This window comes from Cyrtonyx montezumae, unplaced genomic scaffold (assembly GCF_038088225.1).
Source record: "Cyrtonyx montezumae isolate F1298 unplaced genomic scaffold, pur_monq_1.0 scaffold_7, whole genome shotgun sequence".
Classification (NCBI taxonomy): Eukaryota; Metazoa; Chordata; class Aves; order Galliformes; family Odontophoridae; genus Cyrtonyx; species Cyrtonyx montezumae.
In genome coordinates, this window is record NW_027072078.1 from 3119749 (window position 1) to 3140804 (window position 21056).

The 21056-nt window shown below is 43.8% G+C and overlaps 1 protein-coding gene across 1 annotated transcript in view; it reads left to right on the forward strand.

Annotated features, from left to right (window-relative positions):
• Positions 1 to 443: 443 nt before the first annotated feature.
• The window catches only part of ABCA12 (ATP binding cassette subfamily A member 12), a 72314-nt gene continuing 51701 nt past the window's right edge, over positions 444 to 21056 (forward strand). Inside the window, exons 1-7 of the mRNA XM_065751381.1 lie at positions 444 to 554; positions 5022 to 5115; positions 15151 to 15298; positions 17353 to 17441; positions 18829 to 18938; positions 19161 to 19346; positions 20085 to 20263. Coding sequence (XP_065607453.1) covers positions 486 to 554; positions 5022 to 5115; positions 15151 to 15298; positions 17353 to 17441; positions 18829 to 18938; positions 19161 to 19346; positions 20085 to 20263 — 875 coding nt within the window. The 5' untranslated portion in view covers positions 444 to 485. The remainder of the gene's footprint in view (positions 555 to 5021; positions 5116 to 15150; positions 15299 to 17352; positions 17442 to 18828; positions 18939 to 19160; positions 19347 to 20084; positions 20264 to 21056) is intronic.

Sequence of the window (21056 nt, forward strand, 5' to 3'; positions counted from 1 at the left end):
AGCTGGGACGGCCTGGCAAGCAGCCCAACTCCTTACTGCTGCTGACACCTCTCCAGCAGAAGCAGTGTGTGGGTAGGCAGGTAGTTTCATCACAGGGAGGTGGAGGCACGCATCACCTTTTGTTTAAGCAGAAGCATCTTTTTGGAATGCTATCCATTTTATCGGTTAGGGCTTGAAGGAAGAGCAGCCAGGAGAGGTTGGATATTGTAATTAATGCAAGTGGAGGCAGGCTGCTGCGTCTGCCTGCCTGGAGAAGAATAACCTGTTGAATTTGCTAGGAGTTACTGCTGTGAGGACAAAAGCTACAGTTAACAGCAGCAACAAGTGGATGAGGTAGCTGCTTCAGAGCTATGCTGTGGGGAAGAGACAGGGGCCTGGATTTTGGACACTGGATACCCGTTTGGGTTAGAGCCTTCACTGTTGCCTCCTAAGCCTGGGGAGGAGGAATACGTGGCCCGCTCGTTTTTTGGTTGGGTCAGCCAAGGATGGCTGCGCTCTTCCAGCACTTGAGGATCCTGCTGTGGAAGAACTGGCTGAGTGTCAAGAGGCAGCCGGTGAGTGAGAAAGCAAAGCCATAGAGGAGGGGGAGGTGGAAACCATAGGAAATGCTCCAAGAGGGAACACCTTCCCTACAAGCCTAAAAGGACAGGCTGATAGTGCTGGGGCTGTTCAGCATGTTTAAGCTCTGGGGGACCTCTGATAGAGCTCTTTCAGCATCTGAAGGGGGGTTGTAAGAAAGAAGGACACAGATTCTTCAGCAGGGTCTGGAAGGACAAGAGGAAATGGTTTCCAATTAAAGGAGGGGAGATTTAGATTGGATATAAGAAGTTTTTTTTTACAACAAGGGTGGTGAGACACTGGCACAGGTTGTCAAGAGATGTGGTGGATGCTCTGTCCTTGGAGATTTTCAGGATCAGGCTGCATGGGGCTTTGAGCACCTGATGGAGCTGTACGTGTCCCTGTTCATTGCAGGGGAGTTGGACTGAGTGATGCTTGAGGGTCCCTTCCAACTCAAACCATTCCATGATTCTATGAAATGAGGAGCAAAAAGGGCTCTGCAGCAGAGTAAAGTCGTGATATTAAAGTTGAAATATTTTGGAAGCTGGCAGAGAGGGAAGGAAGTGAATGACATGGAAGAGAAGATGGTCATTTTAAGCCAAAGTGCTTGGATCTTGCACTGAGGGCTCAGGAATCCAGAATGAGTACCAGGGATGCCACTGTTCCCTTGGGGCAGTGGTCCAAGTGAACTAAACCATACACAGGCTCATGGGCAGACCTGAATTAAGGATGCTTAAATCCTCTCCAGTGTGAACAGACCCCACTCCTGCTTGGGGGCAATGGGGGTATCCTCTGTAGCCTTTTGTAGCAGATGGCTAAAGGAGAAGGACTCTTAAGAGGTACAGGGCAGATTTCCACCACAGTATGTGGCAAATCAGACACACCAGATGGTCTGTCCTTCTGAAAGAAACAGCACTGCCAGTGCTGTTCAGAGAGCAGTGTGAATTGCAGCATCATGGAGGCAAGTGGTCCTCTGCGTGGTGTGGCAAGCCCAGGCAAAGCCTATTCTGGTAGTTTTGTTGCAAGCTGGTTTCAGTACAACTGCACTGGGGTTCATGGGCTGGTGTTGCAACCCATCCCTTTGCTAGTGATCCAAATGTGATGACTTTTAAACTTTCTAGTTGAATGGAAAGCATTGGCAGGTGCAGAGCAAGCTTATGCCATAAATGGCTATGGAGCATGTGCTTAAGTGATAGAGAGAGAGACCTCTTATCACTGCATGCTGCTGCAAAGTCCACTGTGTGCCTGCCCTGTCCTGCCTCTCAGGTCGGGATCCTGATTTGGAGAGTCTGTAATCTGAGTCCTTGTGATCCTCCCCAGGAGCTGCAGACACACTCTTGAGTGAAGTCTGGGCCTGCTGCAAGGGATACTGGAGACTTTTTCTGAGATGCAGAAGAATACCAGCAAATTATCTCTGGTTTCCCAAGGGCAGTTTTAACCATGTTGTTAAAACCAGAGGGCTTGGGTCTCTTTCAGCTCCTGTACCTGTAGTAAATGCTGACTTAAGCCTTGACTATACCTCTGACCACTCACTTGATTCTCTTGGTTTCTTGTAGAGATGAGCCATCAGTTCTGTAGAATAGAAAAGTCAATTAAAATATGTCGATTTTATGGCAGGCATTCCATCCAACTTGCCTTCCTTTCCCTCTCTTGCCCGAAAATAGGAGTCTCCCTCAGACTGGAAGGGGTGTGAGGCCATAAGCCCAGAATTCTGCTCCCAAATGTATCCTGTTTTCCCCATCCTTTCAGCTTCCTGGTTTTTTTCCACTTCTGTAATCTGACTGCACCGATGGACCAGGCTTTCAGAAAGTTATTTTTCCTGTGCTCATTTTGCAGGGGAAGCACTCTGTTGTGCTTCTCTGTTTCTGATAACCTATGAATGCATTCCTGCTGCTGCAGTGATGTTCACTGCCCTCCCCAGGGCTGACTGGCATGTCACAGAGCACTCTGACACGAGTCAGCTCCCATCCCTCTGCAGAATGAAGTGCTTTCCCATTGCTCAGTCTCTGTTTATCAGTCTCTCCAGGGCTAGCAAATAACATTCGGTCCTGCATTTTGCTTTATACTTTATTTCCTCTGTGCACTTTCTTCAGAGCCCCTGAGAGATTGCCTCTACTTCTGCAGCATGGGGAGAGCTACAGCTTGCTTGACCATCAATTTGTTGAAATCAGCTGAAGCTCTTCATTCGTACCCAGTCAGAGCCTCAACACAGGTTACTGCTGCTGAGAAAGGAGTGGCTGTGAGTCGAGGTGGCAGTCTTCTTGGGGAGCAAGGTTTGGCCTGCCTACCAGAGGGAGCTGGAGAAATCAGTGCCTCTTTCCCATTTATTGCTTTCCATCTGTCACTTCTGTGCAGTATGCATACTTAAAAAGAGGCAGAAGGCAGAAAAACAATGTCTGCATCCAAACATACTAAGCTCTGAGATTTTAAATCTGCTTTTAGCAGTGAAATAGTCCAGCAGCCAAAGGGTTATGCAACTGTGGCACACTGCTTAGTGTCCCACAAGCCAAAGTGACGTTGATTATGGCTTCATTCAAGTCAACATGTTCTACTTGCATAGGTTTGGTCAGGCTGGCTGGCTTGTTTTCATTAACTAGAAAAGCCTGGGACAGTGAGAACGCTGTTGGGTGGCAGCTGCTGTTAAAACTCCTTAAGTTAAAGGACAGAGATTCTAAAGGAAGAGCTGCTTGGGAAATGGGGAACGTTAGCACTGTTTTAGCTCCAAATGGGGAGGTACAGAGATTTCCTTCAGTACAGATAATCAGCATTCCTTTCTTCCCTCAAAAATATGAAGAACATCTTGCTGTTCCTTAAGGCAGCCTCTGACTAATATCAGTTTTAGTGCTGTTACCCCATAATTTCACCTCAGCCTACGTGGTACTAAACTAGGAGGATACCTTAATAATACATTACATGTGCACGTGAATTAATCCCAGTTAAACACTGTGTTTGTGGTCTGATTATAAGGCAAACGTCATGTAACAAAAATTATATAAAAAGATGTTAGTTTCAGTGTTGAATCTTGTATATTTTACATATAAAGAAAATAGTGTCTGTAATAGCAGGACTAGTGCTTTCTGAATGCCAGAGGTTTAGGAAGACTTTCTCTGAAATGGATGTTTGAGGAGGTTGTTTGACATCTGTTAGTTCCCTGTTTGGGGGCATGAATCTTGTTCCCACTTCTGTGGCTGTGTCACGTTGTCAAGGGGCAGTATGGAGGGACTTGCTGTAAAACAACCATCTTTCAGCTCCATTGCTCTCCAGGATTTGTCTGTCTGTCTGTTTTTATGTACCAGTCAGTGCTACAGGAAATGAAAACACTGTTATGGGCTTGGAATTACCTTTGGAAAAATGGTTTGGGGTAATGTGTGCTGATCTGAAAAAAAAATAGCAACATAGCAATGAAAAATGGGATGATTTTGAAGAAAGACATCTTAGGAGTTTCAAAAATTGGCATGAAGATAGCACAGCAATTTTGCAGCACAGGGCACTTGGAGCTGTACTGGTGGATGATAAACTCTAATCCACTAAACACAGTACGAAGGTAGCCAGCTGGTGCAGAAGCACTTAATTAATTGAAGAATTGTATTTTCCCAGCTTATAAAATTCCAAGGCTAGCAGTTTTAATGCTGACTTATGGCCTTTACTGCACTAGATAGTTGGCAGATTCTGTTTTCTTCATTCTCCTCCACTGAAATGGGCAACCCTCATGTCAAAGGCAAGAGGTCCATAAATCTTGATGTTTATTCCAACATGCCACAACGGTTTTGCATGATTTCTCTTTTATCTCAGCTCACCTCCGTAAGCTGCTACAATTTGGAAACAGAGTGGTACCAGGGAGTTAGGTTGCTGTGGCCAGAAGCTCGCATGAGGGGTGACTGGTTGCCAGTGTTTGAATGGGATTTCTCCAACTGACTGCTTCACAGCTCCACAAACTCCTTCCTTTTCTGTCTTGTAAACAAATACTATGAAAATTCTCCTTCTTTTGGCCCTACTGTTTGTGAAGGGTGGTGAAACCTCTGGAAGCCTTGTCATTTGTATGTCAAATGCTGCTTCTGTGGGATGGTTAGTCAAATCAAAGTCATCTTTACCAAAAGCAAAACCAGTCTTTCCCATTTTGGCTCTTACGTTTTGTGATCACTGCATCCAGAAGTCTTGTACGTCCAAGGATGCTGTTACTATTACATAGCAGTGTTTCAAATCAGTACAGAATGTATCAACAGCCAAACTGAAATGCAGGAGAGCTTGTGTTATTTTCAGGCTTATTTGCTCTTACGATCTTATGTAGTTGTTTTTTTCCTGCATAGATAATATTTGGGTTTTAGTAATATGTGTTCCAAGACAGGCATTATTTACAATGCATGTTATAATTCATTTAGGGTACAGCTTTTGCATTCAACTCAAGCTCTGGGACACGCCAATACAATAAACATAACCAGTATATTTTCATTGCTGTTTTATAGGTATGGTCGTTCATTTTAATTTCCTGGCCTGTGGTTGTTTTCATAATCTTGGCTATCATCCGTCTCAAATTCCCCCCAGAACCTCAGCCAAACTGTAAGTAACTGGTTTGCTTTTATCTCTTTGGGGATTAGTTCTCATCTCAGTGACTGATGTGTTAATTTGATGCTTTTTGTTACTTCTTATAAATTTGGTTCTTTGCAGCTTCCAGTGGAGATTTCCTGGGATGTAGCATGCTGTAAATAAAGTGTGTTCCTCTGAGGTTGTTTATATTTGTTTCTTTCAAAATAGTTTCATAATTAGAAAACAACTTTAGAGAATTGTCTCACTGAGATGCACTCAGATTCTGCTGTTGTTGCAGCAGTGTCAACCTACTTGATAAATGGAGGGATGAGAGCAGCTGAGGGGATCTTATTTGTTAAAACAAGTAAGGGCAGAAGATTCAACTAGGGTTAAGAAAAAGTTAAAACAGAGTGGTTATCATGAAAGACTCACCTTGTGCTTACTAAAGGAGAGTGCACCTATTTAGGCAGATACTGCCAGGGCTCAGCTGGAGTGATAACTTGTTTGGCTCCTGGGGCATGATAGTGTATGTGAACCTTTACTAGCAAGTCAAAGAGCAGCTGGTTGGTGTATGAATAGTTGATAGTGCTTCTAAGGGTGAAGAGTTTATGCAAGCTGGTTTTCACTTGCATCCTTTGCTTCCTCAGTCAGGAGAACGTGTATCTGCATCTCAGAGTGTGAGGCCACTTGAATCTTCTCTTCATTGGGTACCTGTTACCACCAGAAGCAGCAGTCCTGCCTTGCTTTTGACCCTGGGCATGTTTGTTTATGAAATTACATGGTAAAGAATAGCAAGGAGTGTATCCAGTTGGAAGTCTTCCTTTCCACAATGTTAATTCCAATTTCAATCGAATCCCCAGTTCTGCACACTGTAGCCTTAACAATTACAGACCCAGAGGAGGGGAGGGGATTGGTTGGAAGACCTGTTCCTTCTTTTTAGCAAAAGCCTACACTTGTGTTGGGGAAAAGTCAAATTGCAGAGCTGCATCCCTTTCATTGTCTGCTCGTTAGAGGGGTTCCTCAATGTTAATTGCAGAGACACTGAAAGTACGTGCAAGATCTGTGCTTTATGTTTCACATCTAGTTTGCCAAATCACATCCTTGTGCAGGGAGCTATTGCTGACAGCCACATCTTCCCAGCACAAGGTAGGAGTAGGCCCTCAAAAATCCCCCTTACTAAAAGATTTGCTATACCTGATGTGTAGGATGGCTTACCAGCATCAGATTGACGTTGAGTGGACAAAACTGGATTGCTGGATTTATATATTTGAGGCAGGGAGGCTGATGCAGGCAGAGGAGACAGACTGACAGCAGCAAGGATGAGCTGTTGGCTTCCAGTGTTTGTAGCTATCAGATGTGTAAAATGTGCTTGTGAGAGGTCTGTGCTTGGTGGTATGTGCACTGGAAGTGTTCCAACTCACTTAATAATGTGCGATTCTCTGATTAGAAGTGTTTCTATGCTTCACAGTGATGTATGAGAAAAGGCCACGTGGTAAGAAACAGTAGATATGCAATTAAGACAGCCCTTTCCTCAGAGAGCTTGCAGCCTAAAGCAAGGCTGAAAGTTTCTGTACCTAATCTGTAGACAGTGATGGAGAGCTGGAATAAGGGACTTTCTAGAAGTTTCACAAAACAGAGAAGGACATTCTCGGTGCGATAGGGTGGACTTTTAACTCCAAGTCCTTCTGCTGCCAGCAAAAGGCCTCTTTAGGCATGTTATGTATCTTAAGTGTCTGCCCAAGTTCCCTTGAACCAGTTGGAGAAGGCAGGAAGGGACATGTTGTCCTTAGTGAGAACTGCAGTTTTGGCCAAGTGTGGAAGTGGCAGTTATTACACATGGCTCCAGTTGATGTACTTCCTGTCCCTGAGAAATCAGATAAGGCCAGTGCTGAGAGTGCCAGCTGGATGGTGAAATATTTATTCTTTTACTGCACATGGCTGTTAATTTGAATGTGTATTTGTTCACTCTGGGGGTATTGTATCTGTGAGTTAATGGATTGGAAGGGATGTTCCTAGCAGCAACAAGTATCTTCATCAGTTATTCCTTGCAGGAAAGGGGCAAACTCAACAGTGTCTTTGGATTTGTTCTCTTCTCCTGCACGGATGAATTTTATTCTGGAGCAAGTCTCAGCATCTGAGTAGATGTCTTTCTGTCTTAAAGTAGATGACAGGAACTCTCTAATGCAATGGAGTTTTTGTGTTGGAAGAGTTGTTAATGGTTGTTTTATACTCCTGTGATCCAGATTATTTAGAAGCCACCTAGGAATCCAAAGGGGATGAAGAAGAACATTAGCTTGGGAATTGAACAGCTGTTTCCTGCTGTTTTTCTAGTTAAATAAGAGTACCCACTTAAAGATTACCCTCTTTATTTTTGACAACTAGAAGAATGTTATCAACTTTTTGCTTGAAAGCAAGAGAAATCATTTGGGGCTTTCTTTCCTGATAGGAAACAAACAAAAATCGTGTGCAGGAAAATGATTACAGGTGGGGGTTTTGTTCATTTTCAACAGGAATTAGATCCACTTTATACCAAATTCCTGTGACAAGCTTAATGGCACAATCATTAAATGGTGACAAGATGCAGTTTCCAGTCCTTCTGCTGTCAAGAGATTAATGCAGGCAGGCAAAAGTCAGGAAGCATAGAATCAATGGGGAAGGGACAGAATAAGCTGTTGTTTCGATGCTTTAGAGATAAGCTTAGATTTTCTCTGAGGTTATCTCAAGTATTCAAGGCCACAGAAGTATCACGAAGTCCATTATTTCCTGGATCAAATGAGCTCAAATTTTAGGCAAGTTATTCTGAAGCATGTCTAATACACATCAGATGGTTTATTTTGAGAAATTACCTAGCAAATATCCATCAAGAATGAACAAGTGGCAAGAGCTTCTTAAAAGAGCAAGTCACTTGCTTTCCTTTGTTTGTGTAGCACTTAATGCAATGGGGTCTAGTGCTGGGCTGAACGTACCAAGTAAACATCACTAGTCAGTAGGATGCCTGTAGGAAAACTAAGAACTGAGGTAAAGCAGGGAGCTGGAATCCATCTAATACATAATTAATTACATAACACATTATTAAATCATCTAGTATCTTAAACAAACAAAAAAACCCAACAAAAACACCACAAGAACAAATCCAACCCACCCTTCTTCCCAGGTATTTCTTGGGTGATGTATTTCCTGGTCAGCAGAAATTAATATCAGAAGAAACGAAGAAGAGCTTTGTTTCTCTGCATACCCAGTTCCTGTGATGGTCTGAGAGTGTCACCAAACAAATGTACCCACCCAACTCTTTGTGCACGCAGAAGTTGTCTTTTGACCTTTTATTATAGCCTGTGTATTTGCTGAAAGATGCTGTGCCTTGTGCAGTGTGTGTGTGGTAGGAAGCTGTGGATTGGAAGCCTGCAACGTGGAAGCTACTGAATTGGGTTTGAGGTATCTTCCAGTCTTTTGTGCCTGTACCACCTTGTGCCTGTACCACTGTTTTCTAGAGTGAACAGGGACAAAAGTCCCTTTACATCACTGCAGCTTTTTGCAAGGTATGGGAATTGTGTGAGATACAATCTGTCCCTCAGGGCACAACCCACTCAGTCTCTAGGGAAGCCCAATTATGCTCTTTGCTAACTAGCCCTGTCACACCCTACCCGCCCGCTTTCTTCCTTTTCTGTTCTCCTTCTTTCCCCTCCTGTCAGTTTGACCTCATCCTCATTCTCCATAGAAGCTCTCTTGGGTGTGGTTAGTTGCCCACTCATTCTGAATCCCTGCTTTTCAGTGCTGTGAAGGGAATAAGGCTTTGCCCTCCTGTTAGTCTCTCTCTGTCATTCCAAGGGCCAAAGTTTGATGTGGTCTGCGAAAGCTGTGCCTCATTCATAAATGTTTTTCCTTCTTCATGGAAAGAAGCTGTGCTCTTGGGTCTGGTCTGAAAAAACACCACATTCCTGGTGCCAGGGACTTCCTTTCCTCTTGTCAGTGAAGGATGTTTTACCCTTCACCTCTGCCCAGAATTCTCACCCAAATGTCATCAGCTCCATGGAGATGCCTGCATGATGTGTTGCATTCACTTGGATATTTGTGACAGTACCAGAATGCTCCACCAGTCTGCCCCTTGTAGTTTTCACTGGGTAGCATGGAAAAAATAATGGGTTCCCATGGTAATTACAGGTAGGATAGGATGACTACACAGGCCACTCCATTCATTTGGATAAGTCATGGGTATTTATGCATGGTGTGATCCACCCTAAGAGATCAGCCTACTCTATATCCAGGCAAGCACGCATCAGACTCCCAGCTCTGTTCCTCCATTTGCATGTGGTGCAGCAGTCCCATTCTGATGTGCTCTTTATATCACTGTCTTAAGTGCTTTTCTGTCTGCCCTTTCCAGGACAACTCAACACTGGTTTTGTCTTGTGCTTGACTTCAGCATGGTGAGAAGAATAGTCTTTTCAGATCTCTCCTTAAGTGTTCTTTGCTTTAGCTTAACCCAAACAAAATGCTGTGATGTTTGGAAGTTCATTCTCCTTCCTTTACATCTGCTGCTTCTCTTGCTCGTTTTTATGCTCTCTGCTCTGTATTATCTCCCTGTTGAGTACGTGAACCCAATGCATTCACAGTCAAGTGCTGATTTTTAATTTATTAAATAAGGGGGTGGAAGGCGGAGGTCTGTGGGCGAGCAAAACTAGCTTGCCTAGTCTTAATAAGCAGGGAAGCAGTTGCTGTCTGCTCTGGGCTGGTCTTATTATTTGCAGAGCCTGAAATGCTAGAGGGAAGAATTGAGCAATGAGATGCTTCCTCCACTGAAGCCACTGACACAGGGAGGAGTTGTCTGCTGCTTCAATCTCGCTGTCGTAGGCAAGCAGCTGAGGACATCATGTTATTGGGACGCTCACAGCAGGAGCCTGTGCTCACATACAGTGATGGAGGCTCTCAGAGGGACCAGAGTGACTCCACTATGACAGATGCTGAAGGTGTTTGGTGTCTTGAAACTTTGGTGTAAACTCAAGGGAATATTTTCTTCCACTGCTGTCAGCTTAGCAGGGGAAATTGCACAGAGGTAAACAGCAGTTCTGCTGGTTGGACAAAAATAGTTTGAAAGAAATCACCTGTTAGCTCTGCAGTGGTTTCAAAAATGAGCTTTGTCATATGAAAGGCAATCTAGGTAGAGAGGGAGTGCAATACCAGACCATTAGCTCTGACCCAGAGCAACTCTTAAATACGCATTTAACCCGAAGCCCGAGTAATAGCATTAAAATCAGTAGGGCTAATCACTGCTATGCCATGGGCTTTAGGCACACTGAACAAGGTTTGAGCTGTACTGCTGGGAACTGTAGCTCTTACTGTCCTCGCTCATTTTTTTCCCCCCTCCATAACTGTGAGACTTCAGTGGGCATTGATCTTGCAGGTGTGAAAGAGGACAGGCTCAGGACCTGTCTGACCGAGGGTCCTTTGCCTCCTTGTCCTGCTCCCACCAGAGCCTTCCTTCCTAAGTCTCTAGGAACGCACAGATCCCTTTCTCCAGGTTCATGGTCAGATAAAAGTTTCAGAGCACATGAATCTTTCACGCAGTGTCACATCAATGCACGTGTCATAGCAGTAAATATTCTCTTTCCATGGATGAAATGATAGTGCAGCCAGCTATTTTTCCATATGCGTTCAAAAAACACACCCCTGCTTCTAAATGCATGTTAGCCAGTGGATCTGACTGCCAGGCTTCAAATTTGGAGAGATATCAAGGCTGCTAGCCTTATCATAAGGCTATCTGCAAAAGATAGCTGGAAATGGCAATTGCGTGTAGTTAAAGAGGAACAGTTGCAGTCATCGTGTCATGAAAGAGGCATGTGCTTTGTTTTTTTTGTCTCTGGATGTGTTGCAAATTGGAGAAAGAAAGGTTAAAGCCATGCTGTGCAACTATGGGAAAGATGAGGGGAAGTGAGGAATGCTGTATGCATGCAATTCAGTCCAACATTTTGCTTAGAAAGCTGGGAGGAGGACACCATAGCTGTAAATATTTTCCTTGTATGTTTTGTGACTGCTTAAATAACTACAAATCACAGCTGATGGACAGAATTGCTGCTCTGGGTTAGACCTCTGCTGCTGCTCAGGGATGATTGAGAGAGCTTGTAGGAATCACAGAGAGCATACTGAGAGAGCCTGTGAAGTGCAGAGCAAGCCTTCCACTAGAGAAGCATTCACAAGGTTCCTTCAGCCAGAAGGTAGACAGCTTGAATCCAAATATTCCTTTTTAACAGCCACTGAAATATCTTCTCTGGAGGATTTGTCCAATTTGTTTTAAAATGAATGTCTGCTTTTCAATATATAGCACGTATATAGCATATTTATTGTTTAAAAAAATACTTTGGTCCCTTTTGTCTGCTACCTCATTGTGTTTCACTGTGTTGCAGGGAACGATCACTTGCTCACCCTTTTCATCTCTGATCAAATGGTATTTATTTCTTCGTCACACCACTTTCTGGCCATCTTTTTCTTTGCTGAGGAGTGCCAGTTATTAAGTCTCTTTGTGTTTTGTAGCAGGGACTGAATGCATTTTCAATGAACACAGTCTTCCTAATGAAGTCCTTTGCTCATCGTTGCTTTTAATTCACCAGTTGGAGAGTGGAGATTTGTATGGCTTTCTTATGAACAGTGACTTAACGTGTAAGGTACATGCAGTAACAGTGTATGTGAAATCTGAAACAGAGAGAATGTTTTCATGCCTGAGTAGCAGTAAAGAGATGATGCTGAATTGTGGGTGGATAGAAAACAGGAAAACCTCAGCATGACTTTATAAATTAATAAGAAAAGAGACAAAAAAGGTTATGTGCCTCTTAGCACACTGCGTGACCTGGTTGCTAGTTTCATAGACTTACAGAATCATCAAGGTTGGAAGAGATCAAGATCATCCAGTCCAACCATCCACTTATCACCACAAGATTTGCACCTGAGACCCCTGGCTGGGGGAAGCCAGGCTCTCCCCTGTGCGTGGTGTGGGTAGAAATGCCTTTTTCAAGGCAGCCTTGATGAATTCCAATGGGAGGGGGTGACTGGGGGCTGCATGCATTGTGTTGTGCCTGCACTCTGCTGAATGCCCCCTTCCTTCCAGAGAATTGCTGTACACAGCTAATGCAAACCCTGGTATGGGAAGGCAACAAAACCACTGTGGCAAGGTAAAACATGGTTCACTTAGATTTGGACGTTTCAGTCAATTTCAATTAATCTCATAGATAGTAGCGAAACAGTAATTTTCATCTGTCTTATGTGACATTTATTATTACCTTGACATTTTTTCATTGTTATTATATCAAATGCCTTTACTTAGATAAAAAGAAATAAATGTTTTGCTTGTGTTGAAGTATGTTGGAATCCTGGGCTGTCCGTAAAGTAGAAGCAATAAACTTCCTCAATTTTATTCCAAAGGAGGGCATATGTGGCAATGCCAGAATTTCCAATAGAATGAAAGCCTCATTTCTTTTCAGCTCTTGAGGATGTGGCTAGACTGGCTAGATGCTAATGAGCAGGGGGAATCAGCCAGCCCATTCAGCACTGAGCCCCGGGCTTCCTCTGCCCTTTGGGATGCCTGCCTCGTTTGCTTCAGATTCAGTGCCTTTCTTTCAACCCTGACAGAAAATCAAAGCACTCCACAGCGAGAGAGGACAGCAAAATACCTCTACGCTTGGGCTTCCATCACAAGCAAACACAGCAGTCAGTCTTTACTAATAAGATACAGATCTAAGCTCAAGTTTTGGTTGCAGACAAAGAAATTTGACAAGAAATCTGTGTAGGTGACATCCCAGCAGAGCTGAGAGGGGGCAGCAGTGATGCAGTGATTTCTCCCTCTGGGCTCGTAGGCAGTGTAGGAATATCCTCCAAGAGTAACTGCATTTTTGGAAATGTAACATTGGACGCAGTTGAAAAATTGTGTCAAGTGTTGTGGATCTACTCTATCTTGGGATCATAAAGTTGGGGCCTGCTGTGCACAGGACACCCATTTTCCTTGTCTATGGCACTGCAAAAGACTTCAGTGGGAAATAGAGATGCCTTCGGAAGGGATTCCCAACAGCAGAAATACTGCAGAGATCATTAATGGTGATAGTAAGTGTTTAAGATTGCAAAACTATTGCCGTTAAAACAGCATCCTTCAAGATTTGCAGGGCGTTTACAAAACTCCTTCACTAAAGTTTCGTATCCAGTGCTTATGTTGTGTGTGAAGTACTGGATAAATCCCAGCCCAGGGAGGGACAGATGGTTATAAACATCTCCCAGGAGGAGCCAGCTTCCTCCCTGGTCATCCTTGCAGTGGCATATGACAGAGCCAATGGATTTGTACATGTGGGTAGAGCAGCTCACGTGGCTCTGAGGAATCACAGCTCCATGCCACAAGAGAGTGGATGGAGGATGGGAGGACGATGAGAGTTGCATTAATCTCTTGACTCACCTTCTCATCAGTAAATTTCCTCCTTTGCAGGATGAGAGGAACTTACAGGAAATTTAGCCTGGACAAAGCAAAGGACAGTGCTCCCCAGCTCCTGGTGTGCTTGTGTACTGCACTCAGCTGTCCCACTTAAGGGCTAAAGCCTTGTAACTCTGAATTGCTGGCATACTGGTAGATGTGGACGGCAGTAGAAGGAATAGCCCTTTCCCTCCTCTCTGTCTGCTTTCATTCAGTTGTGCTCTCCGTGCTCAATCTCATGGCTTTCCAATTCTTTGGGCTGTATTTTGGTGGAGATGCTAATAAAATGAGGCCTGTGGTATGCCTGTTTGAAATGGGTTAAGAGTTGATTTTTGAGAGAGCAGGAGATCAGAAGGAAGACAAGAAAAGTGCCAGGGTTTGCTGAAGGCTGTTTTGCTGGGCTATAATTGATGATCTCAAAGGGCAAACATCCCAGATGCAGTTGGGGATATTCAAAAAGGATGCTTCTAGATGAAAGTGCCCTACTGTGCAGTTTCCCTTGTGGATAGCAGAGATGTTTATGCTTTAAAATGTTCAGAATAGCCCGTGCTTGGTTCTTTGGCCTCAACCCTAGAAGGGCTGCTTGCAGAGACAAATGAGATCTTTCACTCTGCAAATGTACTACAAATGTAGGATTTGCTTGTTGGAGGTGTTAGAGATAAAGCTGCTCGTGGGCAAGAGTCACAGGTCATCTTTGGAGACTGAACAGCAAGGTAATCAATTACCACAAAGTTGCCTGCGGGCCTTCTGTAAACCTATGGAAAAATAATAGCCACCTCCTTTGCCAGGTAATTTTCCAAATGATTATTTTAAGTAATTCGTTGCTGTGATCCAGCAAAAGAGTTTTGAGATTTATTAGAGCGTTCGTCACTGAGAGGAGAAGCATTTGGTGAACTCTGCATGCTGGCAGTAAGCAGCGTGGGGCAAGTGGCTCGCAGAACACTGAAGTATCTGATTGCTCAGGTCCTCTTGGTATTTTTGGAAATGGGAGACAGGGACATGCATCTCATCCCTGGGCACTGCCTGCCAGCATCGCTGGTCACCAAGCAGATGGCACTGGAGCTGCTCTGTGATAGCAGGAGGCATGGGGGGGCAGTGGTGATAGATTGCTCCTCTCCCTTCCTGGGGCAGGTCTGCACAAAAAGCAAAGGATGTTGTCTGGTCCTGAATCTACTGCTCTTTTTTATGGTAAAAACTGAGACACAGGTCTCTTTTATTAGCCTGGCTTGGAACTGAAGCTTGCTTCTTTCTGCACAGAAACCGATCCAAGCAAGTCTTGGAGAACATGCTCTCATGGATGCTTCAAGTTACTCTGGTCATATGCCTACTTTTATTTAAAATACGAATGCTGCCGTTGCTTTGGGATTGACAGGTTCTACTTATAAGCAAATAGCTTGACTCTTTTTCTAGTTTAATAGCCTTTTGTGGCTCTGTTGATGTTGAGAAGGGGCTCCTAGTGGAATTCTGCAGAGTGCTGCCAGAGCAGAGTGAAGGAGCCTCAGTGAAACTGAGAATCAAGCCAGTGATTTGGAGGGGGAAAGTAGAACAATCTGAAAGAAACATACAGCAAAAAAAAAATGCATGTCCACTTTGTAATAATGGCATTTTCTTTCTTCTTCTTCCTCCAGGTTACCTTGCACCCCGAAACCTTCCTAGTGCAGGCTTCTTCCCATTCCTGCAAACTGTGCTGTGTGATTCAGATGCCAGATGTAAAGGCACTCCATACACACCAGAAGATCTGCTGCCAAGGCTTAACGACATCTCCTCTCTCAAACTGTAAGGAAACTGGAATATATCTGGGTGTCACAAGCTGTAGAGCAAAACTTGATTTGAGGGGGAGGGTACAGCCATGCATGTATGCATGTGCAACTGCGTCCACAACAGGTAGCTGCTACAGCAGGTATAGCTTCAGATATTTGAGCACTCAGAAATGAAAATATGGGCTGCAAAGCTGGGAGTTATAAAAGCATTCACTTTAGAGACATCTATTGGTAATGTGTCAGTTGTTTCAGGTTTGATAGTAGAAGAGAATGTTACTCATCGAGGAGAATGTTTCTAATTACCTGAATTTCAGAAATCAGAGCAGTTTCTTTATTTTTTTTGCATGATGGCATGTTGTGCCATATATGATGTTAGCTGATGAGACTGCACCAAAAGCAGCCCACTGTCTTGATTGCAGCATTCTGCAGTATTCAGATCAAGATGTGTGGTGTGGAAGTAGCAAATGTTCCCCAACAGCTCTAGCTTCAGAGATGCATTTACTTTGTCAGTAGAGCCTCCATGTGCCAGCTAGAGTGGGTGTCCTTTCTGCAAGCCACTAAACATATAGGCAAAAAGATGAAAAAATGAATCATTTTTTCCCCACATAAGCTTGTAGATTTGCAGAGTGGAGCTGGCTTGGCATGTTTTGTTGGAATGCTGGTTTGCTGAAATCAAAATGTGCGGTGGAGACATTTCAATCTCCAAAGTGATGTTCCAGTGCTAGCCAAGTAGCATTTGTTTTGAGACGTGCCAGCCAGTGTTGTTTCTACATCTTGGCTCCCAGGTTCTGGCATGTCCCTGGGGAGTGTGCAGGTCTGAGGTCTGGTCAATGAGAGCAGAAAATGTGCACATCTATCACATCTGAAGTCCCCGCTGGTCATCCTTCTTTTCGTGTGACAGGCTGCTCCAAAGTGGCTGTGTCAGAACCTCAAAATCCCTCCTGGCTAGAGCCTGAGAGTCTGAAAAGCTAATGGGCTCCAAGCCTTACACCAGAGAGCCCATAAGGCAGGATTCTGGGTATGCTGCCTCCTCAAGGCTCCTTCGTTTCTAGGGACAAGTCAATGGTTAGGATCTGTCCATTGCTTAAGAGGAGTCTGGATGATTAAACACGTGGATGACTGAAGTCACACGAGGTGAATCCTAATCAAGTTCAAGTTCACTCATCAGAACACGGCAACGCTGTGGGAAGGCTGGGTGCCTGGATTCTCCTCACTTGCTTCTTCAATGTCATTGTTTTCCTGGGCATGTTAAACAGTGGTTAATTTGGGACATTGAAATAAAGAAATGGGGATTTTCAGTGCCAAAGCTGGAGGCCTTCCACGGTTTTCAATAGCTACAAATCTCATTGCTTTCTGGTTTCAATTTCTTCACATCTGTTTAGGAAATAACAACAACAACAACAAAATAACAGCAAAAAATAGCTGTTCGAGACTTTCCCTGAATAGAAAGGAACTAAGTATGAACACTGTGCTCAGCATCAAAGTCTTCCATCATTTTTTCCCCTGAAGTGAAATGTTTGGGGAGAATGAAGTAAGGTCCTGATGTCTTGAAGGATTTCTTGGTAGAGGCACAAAGGCTGCTGTTATAACTTAAAGCTATTTCAGCTTACATCAAGGCCAGTCTGGTCGGTGCCTTATTAGCAGTGTCACGAAATTCTGCACTGCTTCTTCTCCTGAGCGTGTGTTAGTGGGGGATACAATGAAGCCTTCTCTGAGAGAAATGGGAATTTCTTTAAGACTAGATGACCAAAAATGTGTGTCAGGGTTGCTTTGGAAAGCAGTTGTGTGTCAGGGTTGCTTTGGCACTCCTTGCTGCCTTTGCTGTCCCTGCATATCAGGCATGAATGCAATTCCCTGCATCTACTGAGGATCTGAGAGCACTGCAGTGTGCTTTCCCGAAATACTTACCAGTCTTCTAGACAGAACTCAGCATTTACACAACCAAGATTTCAACACACCTACCATGAGATTCTGCTATAGACACATCCTGCATCACACTGCAGTTAAGCTTCATCATATGAAACTGAATTTTCACAGGTGTCTTCATTTTTTTTTTCTTCTTTCCCTCAGTAAGCAGAGAAGCTCATCAAGAGTGTCCAAGGACAACCGTCCATCGCCATGGAGCGCTGAGGTTCCAGAGAGCAGGAATGCTTCACTGGGTAGGTTATTCACCACTGTGTGCCAAGCCCTGATCTTTAAAGGGTGGCCTTTCTCAACACAGATACAGTTCATAGAGCAGTGCTAAAATGAATCATGTGCAGGCAGGTGTCTGGGGTTATGATGTCAGTGCAGAATCTTGGGAATCATGACAAGTAACTGTAGAAAAGAATTCTGGAGTCTGACCAACAAAGCAGGGTTAAATTGTTGCACTTCACGGGAGTGATGTGAGATGGCAGACTGTTTGGACATTAATTAAAGACCTGGCTATTTATGGAATATTGCCTTTTTACTGCCCGCAAATTGTCTGTGAATGGTTCATGATTTTTTTTCTCAAAAGCATTTCTTATTCATATTTATCCAGCAAACAAGTCATCCCCTCTGCCCCAGTGGATGTTTATTGTTGGTGCTGTTCTTCTCTGATGCGTTTCTTCTTTCCTGAAGGAACTTTCAGACTTAAATTTTCAGTAAAATCATTACAGTTATTATTTATTTGTGGTCATGGCTAGTACTACCTACAAGTCATCATGATGAATGGTCCTTTTGCCAGGGAGCTCACGATCAGATGAATGATTACAGATTTGCATTCTGTGGCTGTTCAGCGTTCCAATTAGCATTCCTGCCAGTGCATTCACTCCTTGGGGCATGGGCACAAAAAGGCAGCACACGAAAGGAGCTGAACACAGGGGCACAAGGGAGAAAAATCAATGAGTGGTTATAGGAACTATCAACTCATGTTTATGGCCACGGTCAAGAAAGAACTCAGTTTTACCTCATATTTAGAAAACAAAATAAAAATCATAAGTCACAGCTTTGGCTGATGTAAACTGGCAGGGCTCCTTTGGTTTCACGGAGCTGTGTGTTTTTCAGAGGCTGCTCAGTGCAAATGTTGGCTTTGGTGTGCATCAGCTGGTGACCTGGCAGTGTGCCACCGCAGGCAGCGGTGCTCTAAGTCTGTGTCTAAGCTGTTCCTGAGTAATGAGTACCACCCACTGGTGCCAAGGTTGTCTGGAGAGCTCACCCTAATGGGGCTTTAGGCTTGAGGTTGTGTGGGTTTCCTTGTAAGGCTGCCCGTGTCTCTCCCTGAGGGGGGGGGGAGAACTGTTTGACTGGAAAAAACAGGCAGAAATTAACACTGAACCACAAGCAAATCATTAAACACATTTAATTTTCAGAAGTTACCAGAAGGAAGCAACGTAATCCAGGACTTAATTACTTCAGAAAAAAATATTAAATGATTACAGGCTACCATTGGTTGTACCTTTGGAGGCAGATTAATGATGGCATGCCCTGAGCCGTAGTCAGTTAGGTAACCTGTGTCCTGGTTTGATGTAGCAAAGAGATTAAAAGACATTATGTGAAATACAGTGTTTTGAACTGTTCTTGCAGCATTCAGGGATTCGGTATCTCACAGAGAACACACACTATGGAATATTTCATCACCATCCAACTTGAGTTCTAGCATCAACGTGCTCAACAAAATCCTTAGTTTTGGGAAGGTAAGTCAGTATTTGCATAATAGCTGTATCTGAACATGTATGTGTAGTTCTATGTAAAGAATTAAAAGCTCAGTGTACCAATATATGGCTTTTATTGTCTGAATATACTTTATTCTGGGAAGAGGAATACAGTTATTGTGGGCGTGCTGTTAAATTCTGTGGTACATTAATTATTCTCTAAGCAGAAACCAGAGTGTATTTCTTTAACCTTATACCCTCTAGAGCAAGACACGGCATTCAGTCAGAGCAAATCTCAAAGTCATTCTGTGTGAGATCTTGTCACGATACATACCAGCTCCTGGTCTCACTGAAGAGAAGATGGCAGCCAACATCCACAGGACGTTCTGCTTTACTGACTCATCGCTGTTAAAGTCCTTTACCCAAGAGTTCAGAAGGCAGTTGTCTCAGGTGAGTGCCTGAGACTTTTCCTGATGTCTGCAGTCAGGGGCTGTGTGAGTTCACACACTTCAGCGTGGTGTTTTGGAGACACATGTCCCTACCTGGCTTAGAATAGCACATCCCTATACCAAAGTACATATAGTGTATGTTTTTGTGAACAGGATTAGTACGAACACACAGATCTCTGGGAAGGGCAAGGAAAGCCAGCTACCAAATAGTGGCCATTAGGAGTTCCTCACCATAGCTTTTGTTTCTCAGCTTTGTTTGCTTCCTGCAGTGACAAGTAGATAGAGCAATGTGAGAATGTGGCACAAATAAGGATTTTTAAAGCTAAGGGAGGCTGTAAATTTCATTCTGTATTACATCAGCTATATAACTTCATCCAATAACTCCTGCATTTGATCCAACAACTCAGGACTGAAGCAGCACTTGTCTTTGGGAAAGCTATATAATTAAACCCAATGGATCCTTTAAAGGTAATGCCTTCTTTTTTGCCAGTGTGAGGATTGGTATTCATTTTTCTTGCGTTCCTAGTCTTTGGACTGTTTAGGACATTCTGAGTTTTAAGGCTTGTCTAAACAGAATTTATTGAGCAACCTGAGGTGTGAAGGTAAAGCACAGTCACTCTCTCAATTACTGCCTGTCACTAGAGTCCTTTGAATGCACTGTTGGTAGAGTTGTGTAAAAGTGCACTGGCAACGAGGGTTCTTCTGCTTAAATAATTTCTTGCATTGTTATTTTTTTAAGGTGCAACACAACCCACAGTACCAAGCAGTATTTGTCAACGAAATGGTCTCATTTCTAACGCTCGTCTCCCAAGTGCAGAATGACACCTCCCTGTGGCATCTCTTTTTGCTGGCTCCCGATGTGTTTCAAGGCAGCATGCAACTCCAAGACATATTTGATTTTCTTCAGAATGCAAGCAGGTAAAAAGATGATGCCAGGAGGGGCACCGAAGAGTGATGGGCTTGTGCTGAACACTAAGGACGTATCACTTTCATCTTGAAGAGCATTAACTTAAGCATAATTGAGTTAGGCAATGGCATGGCACCATTAATGCATTTCTAAAGGTTTCTGTGAACAGCTAGCAGCGTTTTGATTTTCCATGACTCTTGTTCACTTTTTAAATGGAAGCTTGATATGATCTATTAGTTGTCTTCCATCCTACTTAGAGACACTTCCATACGCATATTGTATGGGAACTGCTGAATCACGGCCTGAACCACTGATTGGTCACCTGAGGTGAGCACCAAGTCAGCCATGGGGGCACAGGTGAAGGTGATATACCTGTGTGAGTGGAAGGGGTGGAGCCTGGTTCCACCTCTCCCAAACCCCATTTAAGGGCTGACCACCACCAGGGAAGGATCTCTTCTTGGAGATCCCTCCCACGTGGAGTCCCCTGCGAGCCTTGTCATCCTAAAGGTGAGCCATCTTCTCTTTTGTATTATTTGTATACTGTTTATATAGAACTACTTAAAATATACCATCCCCTATACTATCTCTTTGCGGAGTACCATCCTTGGGAGTTATTTACCCCACACGTATAGAAAGTGGTGAGCAATACCCCCTGTCTTTCACTGAAGGAAAGCTGCCATTGCTGGATTGTTGTTCTGCTGAAATGGCAGCTAGCCACTTCCTTCCCAGCAGCTATAGAGCTGAATTCAAGTGGCTCTGAACACCTCAAGTATTTGTAGGGAAGCCAGAGATTCACTGCTGTTT